Source organism: Nyctereutes procyonoides, unplaced genomic scaffold (assembly GCF_905146905.1).
Source record: "Nyctereutes procyonoides isolate TBG_1078 unplaced genomic scaffold, NYPRO_anot_genome, whole genome shotgun sequence".
Classification (NCBI taxonomy): Eukaryota; Metazoa; Chordata; class Mammalia; order Carnivora; family Canidae; genus Nyctereutes; species Nyctereutes procyonoides.
In genome coordinates, this window is record NW_026575020.1 from 60,091,715 (window position 1) to 60,101,386 (window position 9,672).

Genomic DNA, 9,672 nt, shown 5'->3' on the forward strand with positions numbered 1-9,672 from the left:
GGCTGCTCACTGCCCACCCTCGTGCCCACCTCCATCCACACAGAGGAGCGGGGCACAGGCACTCCAGGCCCAGACGCATACGCATCTACTGGGTCTGTTTCTCTGGAGAGCCCTAGGGGCTCCTTCCTGGCCTCCTGCCTGCGTGAGTCAAGGAGCCATCTGCCCCCCGCCCCCCGAGCTGGGAGGTACGGAGGGTGCAGAGGTGGTGCCTCTCCCCCAGCAGGGCACACCGAGCCCATGGTGCCAGCTTCTGATCACACCTGTAGAGCCCGTGTGGCTGGAGCTAAGAATGGCCCAGAGCACCGCACTCCTCCCTGGAAGCTCCCTGTAGCCTTGCTCGCTGAGGCCCAGAACGCCTTGCAGGAAAGGGCTCCAGGACCTGTGGGCTGCGGGTGGCGTCTCGATTACACTCAACGAGGACCCTCTAGGGCAGCTGGGGTCCCCCCCAACATGAGGTGACAAAGTTAGAAACAGGCACCGGGTTGGAAACTAATGTATTTCACCTAAAAGGTTGGGGACAGAGTGATAGACTGTAAGTCAGGTCGGGAATGGGCAGTAAGACCCTCAGAGGTCGGAACCACCCAAGGAGCCCTTTCCTCAAATGCCAAAAATAAGGTGTAGTTGACAGCTGTGGTCTGGCCTGGGCTCAGGATGCTTGGGACCCTCTGGTCCTTCTCACACGGAAGAGGCACCCCAAGTGGAGGCTGGAGCAGGGGCAGGGGTGGGAAGGGGTTCCCTCCTCGGCTGGGCCTTCATGGGAGGGGAACTTTGACCTTTGTACCCAAGAAGAGGCCAAACCCCGAGCCAGCGGGCCATGGGGAGTAAAGACCCCCAGGCCTCCTGAGGGCCTCCTGGAGGAAGTGCTCCTGACCTGTCTGGGGGCAGAGGAAGGGGGAGGTTGAGGGTCGGAATCCATCTCGGCGCTGGGCCAGGAAGCGCTCAGCGACTGCACCGGTTCCCATGGGCAGCGATGTGGGCCCTGCCCTGGTTACAGCCCCCGCTGACCCAATGTGACCAAAGTCACGGGCAGTGGGCAGCTACGGGGACACCCCATGTGGCTGGAGCTAAGAACAGCCGGCGCAGGAGTTCCAAGCCCGGGGGTGGGGTGGGGACAGAAGGTGGGGAGCCAGGCTAGCCTGGTGGACACCTCAGTTCTCCTTGCCTGCTGGGGCCAGGCTCTGCGGGAACAGCTTGGAGTGGCCAGAAGGGGCCAGTGAGTGCCCTGGAGAGGACTCCAGCTTCACCTTGTCCAAGATGGTCTTCTTGATGGAGGCTGGTGAGACCTTCTCCTGGTCAGCCATGGACTGCAGCTCCCTGGGGGGGGCAGTGAGGAGTGCTGGCTCCAGGCCTCTGTTTCCCTCCTGAGCCCAAGGGTCCACCAGGGCAGAGGGGGCACCTGGCCACCTGGGTTGCTGTGCTGTCACTCCCGTCTCAGGTCCCCCTGCCAGCCACTCCTCCCCTAGACAGCCATCTGCCTTCCTCTCCCCTCGTTTAGATCAGCTCGGGTCACCGAACCTACTAGCAGCCCCCCGGCCCGGAACCCATCACCACCCCACTGGGCCCTGGGCTGTATCTGCAGGCCCTGAGGATTGGCGCCAGGAGGGCAGCACGGCATCCGAGGCAGCCTCGCCGTCACATTGTGGCACTTGGAGAAGTTCTGGGTTTCAACTGGGGGGCAGGCAGGGAGGTGATAGTGCCACCTGTCCATCTTGTGGACCTGAGCCGGGGACCACGGCTCCAAGCCAAGCCACCAAGCCGTGCTGTCTCCCCACTTGGATTTCCTTTCTGCTGTCACCCAGCTGGGGACACTGAGCATCCGGCCACCTGACTTGCTTCATCTCCCCAGGACCGGGGAGGGGGGTGAGGAGGGTGGGGCCCACCTGGGGTTCCCTCTGCTACCTGCTGGCCTGCCTCCCCGGCTTGGGTGACCAGCCTGGTCTGCGGGCTACAGCTGGGGAAACTATGGGGGGAGCACAGCGTGAGCCCAGAGGGCAGCCATCCCCCCAGGGGCCACAGCTGCTGAAGGGTGCTGCCAGCCGTGACCCCAGGGCACCACTGCCAGGCTTCGATAAACGTCTGTTGGGTGGATGGCTGAGCAAAATCTGCAGGGGCTCTGGGGAGCGGGGTGCGCGGCTGGGACCCACCGTGTGCGGATGCAGGAGGCCTCCACGGCGTTGATGAGCAGGGAACGGAAGCCGCCGCTCTCCAGGACGTGCAGGGCGTGGATGGTGGCCCCGCCGGGGGAGCACACGTTGTCCCTGAGCTGCCCGGGGTGCTTCTCCGAGTCGAGTAGCATCTTGGAGGCCCCCTACAGCCAGAGAGAGCAGCTGGCTGCCGCGGGCGCGCCTGTCCGGCCCGCAGGCCTCTGCCCCCAGCCCGGGCACCGGGCACCCACTGACTCTCCACCCACCCGCCCCCGTGCAACAGCCAGGAGGAGCCCCCACCAAAGGATCGGGAAGAACACTGACCAGCAGAGCCTGGGCCCCGAGACGGACTGCCAGGCGCCTGGGAAGCCCCATCTTCACGCCCCCGTCAGCCAGGGCCTCCAGGGCTGTGAATGCCTGCAGGGAGAGGACACCTAAGGCCCCGCCCTGGGCCCTTCCTCCTCCTCCTCCTCCTGGCACCAGCAGGTCCAGCAGCTCTGCCTACAGCAGCCAGAGCAGGGAGGAGGGCGGAGGATGTGCCCGGAGGCCCTGGAGCCGTCCACCACCACCACCACCACCCGCCGCCCATCCCCAGGCCTCACATAGGCTGGGCCGCTGCCACTGAGCCCCGTGACGGCATCAATCAGGTCCTCCTCCACCTCCGTGCAGAAGCCCACGCTACCCATGAGCTGCTCCAGGAGCCTGCCGTCCTCCACCTGGGCGTGGGTGCCCGTGGCGTACACGGTGGCCCCCTCCCGCACCACGACCGGCGTATTGGTCATGCAGCGGATGACTTTGGGGGCTGGCTGGAACGCTGTCAGCTTCTGGAGGAGAAACCAGCTGTGTGTCTGTCCTGCCCCTTGCCCGGCGCAGCGTTCCGGGCGTGAGGGTGCCCGCACTCACCCAGCTAAGCGTTTCCTGACTTCCCGCTACGGGCTAGGCCGCTGGGCCCACTTCGCAGCCAGAGCTCCTGAGCGCTGTACGGAACACACTCGCGTCCCCTCCACAGGTGCCCCTGGCCTGGAGCCACAGTGCCCACCTTCTCGATGGAGCTGATGGTGACACCAGCTGCGCAGGACACCACGATGTGCCGATCCTCAATGTGGGCGCCAATCTCGTCCAGGATAAAGGGGATGATGTGTGGCTTCACGGCCAGGAAGAGCACGTCGCTGTGCCGCACGGTCTCCTTGTTGTGGGGGGTCAGGTTCACTCCCATCTTCTGCAGGGAACACAACGCGGGCTCAGCCTGGCACCGCAGCTGGCTGGCCCCCCAGTATCCTCCCCAAGCTAAGAGCCCCACACGTGGACCAGGGCAGAGCTTGCTGAGACTGGACAAGCCGGGGTTGGGGGCTCGGTATGGTGCTGACAGCCCCCTGCCACCCTTCCACCCTAGAGTGGAAGGAGCGCTGCTCTGGGAATGGGATCCTTCCGCAAGAAGAGAAGAGATGTGCATCCCCGCCTCGGGGGGCTGCCGTCCTCCAGGGGTGCGTGGCATTGGGAGGGCTCCACCCTCGCACCTTGGGCCCTAATTCAGCCCTGGCAGCGAAGCTGTATTCAGTGCCTGGATGTGTCTGACCTGGCCCCAATCCCGAGGCCCCGTTTGCTGGTTCCCGCTGCCCCGGGGGGGGGGTTCCATTTGGGGAGCCCCATTCCAGTCCAGCACACCTTCCCTGCCAGCCGCCCATGTACCCGTCACCCAGAGGCCAAGAGCTGAACAAGAGGGGCTGTGAGCGGGCCAGGAGGCAGGCTCTGGGATGCTGCAGCCCGGGCCCTCCTCCCATGTGGGGGGCGGCGAGCTGTCTCCCCCTGGGACCTTCACACTTGGGTCTCAGGGTCCAGGCTATCAGGGCTCTCCCCAGCACAGGACTAGCCCCTTCGGGGACTGCCCCTCCCACCCCGCACCTACCCTGAGGCCAGAAACCGTGGGCAGGTCCATGTCCGGGGAGCTGGCCATGATCTTGTGGGCAGCCACGATGCCTGCAGGTAACACCCTTCCTCAAGGCCTGCCCCCCATCCAGTTCCCAGGAAGGGAAGTGGAGATCCTCCCCCCTACAGAGCAGGACAGCCAGCCCCCGCCCACCTCAAACATCACAAGGACCCAGTCCCACGGGACTCAAACAAGGCGAGTCTTCCAGGCGCCCAGCTTCCCCGCCCGCCCGGCTGAGGGACCCACCTGCCGCGGTGAAGCCCTTGGCCAAGGCAAAGGCCAGCTGGCCGGCGCCGATAAAGCCGACGCTCATGGTGGCGGGCGCGCCCACAGCTCCAGGCCGGCACCGGCGCTGCAGGGCAACTGCGGACCAGACGGGGCAGGATCCGGGGCAGGATCCAGGGCAGGACGTGGGCGGGCAGTGCCAGGCCTGGCCCCGCGCCCCGGCTCCCCCCGGCTCCCCCCGCCCCGTCCAACTTTCCCCCAGGCGCCCGCCAGCTCCGACCGGGCAGTTACCCCCGTCCCCGCCCGCGGAGCCGTCCCCGACCTGCTCCCGGGGGTCCCGCACGGAGGACACGCGGGCGGCCGCGCCGGCCCCCGGAGCGGGTCAGAGCTCCGCGGGGGCGACGCATCGGAGCCCGGGCCCCCCCCAGGCCCTCCCAGACCCGAGCCGGGGCGCGAATGCGCGTCTCCCCTGCGCCGCCCCCACGCGCGACCTCAGCTGTGCCCGACCCCACTCACCGGTCCCCGCGCGCAGGTCGCCCAGGCCCCGCGGAGCCGCGCCCGCCACGCGGCACCCCAGGCTCCCGGCCCCGCCCCCGCCGCCCCGGCCAATGGGCTGCGCGGCCGCCAGGCGCCGGCCAATCGGGGGCCGCGGGGGGCGGTTGCATCATCCGCTCTCCCCGGGCCACGCCCCCGCCGCCCGCGCCGCCCCCGCCCAGCCTCCCCGCGCCCCCGGGTCCGCGCCCCCGCGACCGCGCGTTGGGGGCTGTGCTGGGGGCTGCGGCCGGGGGCTCCCCGCGCGGGGCCTGGCGGGGGGCCACGCGGACACGGGCACGCGGGTGTCCTCAGTCGCGTGGCCGGTGCTTGCTGCTACGTGGGCATCCTGTTTGGAGAAGCCCAAACTATCAGATTTTTGCTTGCTTGCTTGCTTTTCCTTCTTTCCTCTCCACCCCCCCTTTTTTTTGGGGGGGGAAGGATTGAAAACAGTTTGCAAAATGGAAAAATTCAAAAATAGCACCATTTTGATACTGTGTTTTGTCGCTTTGAAATTTGTTTATTGTACCAAGAAGCTTGCACACTGGAGAGGGGTGTCTAAGCTTTTCAGAATCTCAAAATTGGGGGCACCTGGGTGGCTCAGCAGTTGAGCGCCTGCCTTTGGCCCAGGGCATGATCCCGGAGACCCTGGATCGAGTCCCGCGTCGGGCTTCCTGCATGGAGCCTGCTTCTCCCTCTGCCTGTGTCTCTGCCTCTCTCTGTCTCTCACGAATAAATAAAATATTAAAAAAAAATAAAAAAGTCATCATGACAAAAGAAAAAAGAATCTCAAAATTGGGCGGCACCTAGGAGGCATAGTTCAGTCCCCTCTGAGTTCCAGACCCTCTTCTTCCCAAGTGGGGTTTTATCTGCAAGTTTTTTGTTTTGTTTTGTTTTAGATTTAGTTATTTATTCATGAGGGAGACAGACTTGAGAGAGAGGCAGAGACACAGGCAGAGGAAGAAGCAGGCTCCTAACCAGAAGCCCAATGTGGGACTCAATCCCGGATCCCGGAATCTTAACCTGAGTCAAAGGTGGGCACCAAGCCGCTGAGGCCTCCAGGCGTCCCTCTACAAGTCTTTACCCAGGCTCAGAAGTGACTGGAGTGACATAGGCTTGTTACCATGTAAACCTCCCCAAACAGATGCTTGGGTAGGTAGTGATCAACCGGTAAATAGAGGAGAGATCCCGTAGTGCCCCCCACTCCCGTGGAGCACCCCATGTCTCCTGACATCTTGTCTGCAGCGTGCATGGAAATGTTGGGCCCTACCTCTGGGAGAAAAAGTCATTTTCTCTCTGTGGACATGCTCAGGGCTCATGGGAGTTGAGTTTGCATTTGGGTTTCAGGACAGCCCAGGGTCCGTCAGCAGCACGGTTAAGGGCAAAGTAAGAAGCAATAGTCATGGAGAACCATTCTCCCCCAGGGGATATGGTTTATTTTTTTCAGTTCTGTAACTTGAATGGTAACAAGGTACCCTCAGACAGGATCCAGCATTCCTCTGGTGGATATGCCCCAGAAGCAGGGCTGTGAGCTCTTGTGGACACGCAGGTGGCCACCAGCACCATCAGACCACTGCGTAGTGACAGTGTGGGCTACTTCCTGGTGTCCCCCACTTAGGTGCATCTGAGCATTTAGTCCTTACCCTCGGGGGGAGGGGCCGTAGCAGGAGGCCCTACCCTAGTTGACACCCCCAGGATCCATGCCCACCAAGCCTCATGACTCAGGTGCCTCCCCCTGAGGCCCCTACCCTCCGACCTGCCCCCAACCCCACCCCACTTGTCCTGGGACTGTGGACTGTCTGGGGAGTGGCCCAGACTCAAACCCATACACATCAAGCCCAGCAGCCCCGCTGAGTTTTGCCTGACGATACATAATCAAAGGCCAGAACCCCTTCTTTAAAAAGTCCTGTTTTTCACTGATAAGAGCAAATAACTCCTTCCTCCAAAACAAGGAGTCCTCTGACCCAGGGAGTGACTGTCAGCAGGAGCATCCCAAGACAAGCGTCCTGGAGGACTTCTGCCAAATGTCGGGCCACTGGGGGCACCAAGCTACTGGACAATGAGGAGATTGGAGAGCTGGCGACAGATAAGCATTTCAGAAGTTCAGCTAGACAAGGAGGGAAGACTGGTTAGTGTCCAGGCCCCCCTGTGAGCGACGAAGGACGTGGCCCCTATGCTCCTCTGTCACCCGGAGACGTACCCCTGGCCCCCGCTCCCCATCAGCCAGCCAGGGCCGTTGGGACACCTCAGGCCCCTGTGGCTCCTGGTCCCTCTGGGGATTGGCTGTGGAGCCAGTAACGCCCCCACCCTGCAGGTAAAGGACGGGTGTCATCGTGCCGCCCCGACCCGCCAGGTGAGCCCTGCTCCCCTGGTCCGCGTGGCACCCGCTCAAGGGGCGCAGGGCCAGGGAGCCTGTGGAGCCCGCGCCTTCGAGCTGCTTGGGCTCAGGCACCCTGGGAACAGCAGCCCCCCTGCCATGGCCATGCACCTGGTGCCCCAGCAGGAGTGTGGGGTGCCGCAAGGGGCGAGACAAGCTCTGCCTCACCCTCCTCTCCTGCCGCCCACGTTGCCTACTGCCTGCTTCTTCCCCTGGAGGCCGCCCACGGCCTGAGGGAGCCCGGCTCTTCCGCAGCCCCCGCCCCTCCCTGGGGCCCGTCGCCAGCCTTTGCTCTGCTCACACTGGGGGACGGCCCAGGGGCTGCTGCTGCCCGTCGCCCCTCGGTACAGACTGCTCACCAGAGCCGGGGTGCAAGTCAACACTGGCATTTATTCCGCTCAAGGCCACTGCCGTCTCAGGGGCTTCCCTGCAGGTTGCTCTGGGGTGGCCCCATCTGAGCTCTTGAGCAGGAGAGGCTGGCTAGAGCGGGGCGGGTGACAGCCCGGTGGGCCCTGGTGGTCGCGGCCAGGTGAACGATGCTTGCTCGGAGGTCACAGGCCTGTGAGTACCAGAGGGGTGCTCGGTGCCCAGGCTCTGCGGCCCCATGACCGCCCCAGGCTGGGCCCTCCCCGATCAGGGCTGCCCCGTGCCAGCCAGCCTCCCCGGGGCCCACAGCGGGCACCGCAGGAGCTGCTGTGCGGGGCTGACGGTGGCGCCTGGTGGGCACTCACTCACCCGGGCGGGCGCCCTGCTTCCCCTCAGCACTCTGGGCTCATCGTGGGGCTGCCCACCCGCGGCGGGCCCCTGCCGGCCCCCGGCACTGTCCCCAGCCTGCTGAGGCCGCCCTGTGCGACCACACCACAAGTCCTGCTCTTGTTACAGCCACTCAGAGGTGGGCACGCTGGGGTCCCAAGTCCCGGCTCCTCTCTGAGCTGGCACAGACTCCCACCGCAGCAGCACCCTGCTGACACACCTCTGGGAAACGTCCCCTTGTCAACTCCACTTAGGTCACGGCCCGAATGTGGTCTCCGGGCACGTGAGGCTGCCTCCAAAATCCTCGCCTTGCTGTCCCCACCTATAAAGTGGGTCACAACAGCACCTGCTTCAAAGGCTTCTCACGTTACAGTGGGTAGCACTGAGCCAGGGAGGGCCAGGACACGGGGAGAGACAGACGGAGCTACGGGAGGTACGGACAGAGACGAGATGTGCGCAGCAGGAGAGAGGCAGACAGCGGCTGGGAGCTGCCGGCGGGGAGGTGCTCGCCTGGGTCCCTCTGGGGCCTTGATCCGCTCGTCTTCCCCCTCCTCCCCCTGCTGAGCCAGAAATCCAGGAGTGCTCAGTTGGTTGCCTCCCTCCAGCTTGCTGCCCGGGGATCTGGGTTCACCTGGGTCCCCTCACGGAGCCGCAGCCCCTGGAGAGCGCGGGTGGGCAGCGGCTTCCTGCAGAGCTACAGGGTGGGCACGAAGCGGATCCTCTGGGAGTAGGCGAGGTCGGCAATGTAGAGGAGCAGGTTGACGTAGGTGAAGGTGGCCACCACCAGCTGACTGTCCCAGGAGCAGCTGCCTCTTGGGCAGTCGGGGGGCCGCCCAGGCTCACCGTACTTGGGGTCGAAACAGAAGACAGGCCAGATGACAGCGGCGCTGAGGTAGAGGAGCACGGCCAGGAAGGTGTACACCACCACCAGACGGTCGAAGGGGCAGCCCAGGCCCCCTGTGTGGCCCGTCACGCTCAGGGCCACCACGGCCACCGTGGCCAGGAAGCACAGGCTATAGACGGCCACGCACCACTGGGTGGCCATGTAGCGCCCGTAGCGGCTGTCGTAGACCAGTGCCCCAAAGATGATGCAGGCCACGAAGGCCTGGACGATCTTGAGGAGCCCTGAGACCGTGGCCATGTAGCTGGCCACCTGGCCTGGCCGGGCCCGGGTCAGGGCCACCTCCGCGGCGTAGGCCAGGAAGAGCAGCCCGGCGAAGACGCTGGCCGCCAGGCGGAAGTCCCTGGCTGCGCAGCCCGCGGGCTCGGGCGGGCACTCCAGCCGGGTGAAGTAGAGCGGGTAGATGACCGCGGCCGTGGCCGACAGCAGCGTGGCCAGCATGGCGAAGGCCGCCGTGAAGTTGCCCCAGGACAGGTGCAGGCAGCTGTGGAGGCGGGTGAACTCACAGGCCACCACGAGGCTCGACAGGGCGAAGCAGAAGCCCCAGGCAGCCATGCAGAAGGTGCCCTGCACGCCCGCGAAGCCCCCGCGGTGGGCCACCAGGCTGAAGGTCGTGCAGCCGAAGGCCAGCTGCAGCGCCCGGGCCGTGCCCACGGGGGACGCCACGGCGCCCAGGTGCAGGTACCCGCCCCCGGGGGGCTCCATGGCGCTGCCCATCCGGCTCCCCGGCGGGCCGCGAGCCCTGTGCCTCCCGGGGCGGCTGTGACAGGTGCTGGGCGCCTGCAGTAGCGATGACGCCGCCGCTTGACATTGC

General features: G+C 65.2%; 2 protein-coding genes across 2 annotated transcripts; both read right to left on the minus strand.

The window, feature by feature from the left end:
• Window positions 1-477: 477 nt before the first annotated feature.
• On the minus strand, window positions 478-4,897 carry PYCR1 (pyrroline-5-carboxylate reductase 1). Its single transcript, XM_055336260.1, has 8 exons — window positions 4,813-4,897; window positions 4,318-4,434; window positions 4,051-4,121; window positions 3,184-3,363; window positions 2,747-2,968; window positions 2,469-2,561; window positions 2,145-2,308; window positions 478-1,314 (listed from the first exon to the last, which is right to left on the minus strand). Exons 2-8 carry the CDS (start codon window positions 4,382-4,384, stop codon window positions 1,149-1,151), a joined length of 963 nt encoding a protein of 320 aa, XP_055192235.1. The 5' UTR covers window positions 4,385-4,434; window positions 4,813-4,897; the 3' UTR covers window positions 478-1,148.
• A 2,677-nt stretch (window positions 4,898-7,574) lies between these two features.
• Window positions 7,575-9,672, minus strand: MYADML2 (myeloid associated differentiation marker like 2). Its single transcript, XM_055315529.1, has one exon. The coding sequence runs from the start codon at window positions 9,573-9,575 to the stop codon at window positions 8,652-8,654; it is 924 nt and encodes a 307-aa protein (XP_055171504.1). The 5' UTR covers window positions 9,576-9,672; the 3' UTR covers window positions 7,575-8,651.

Bases quoted from the DNA above. Each gene is read 5' to 3' on its own strand.
- PYCR1 (XM_055336260.1), bottom strand. From the start codon at position 4,384: ATGAGCGTCGGCTTTATCGGCGCCGGCCAGCTGGCCTTTGCCTTGGCC. The intron at 3,364-4,050 runs GTAGGTGCGGGG...TGTTCCCTGCAG, and splicing joins CCACGGTTTCTGGCCTCAGG to AAGATGGGAGTGAACCTGAC. The intron at 2,562-2,746 runs GTGAGGCCTGGG...CTCTCCCTGCAG, and splicing joins GTGGCAGCGGCCCAGCCTAT to GCATTCACAGCCCTGGAGGC.
- MYADML2 (XM_055315529.1), bottom strand. From the start codon at position 9,575: ATGGGCAGCGCCATGGAGCCCCCCGGGGGCGGGTACCTGCACCTGGGC.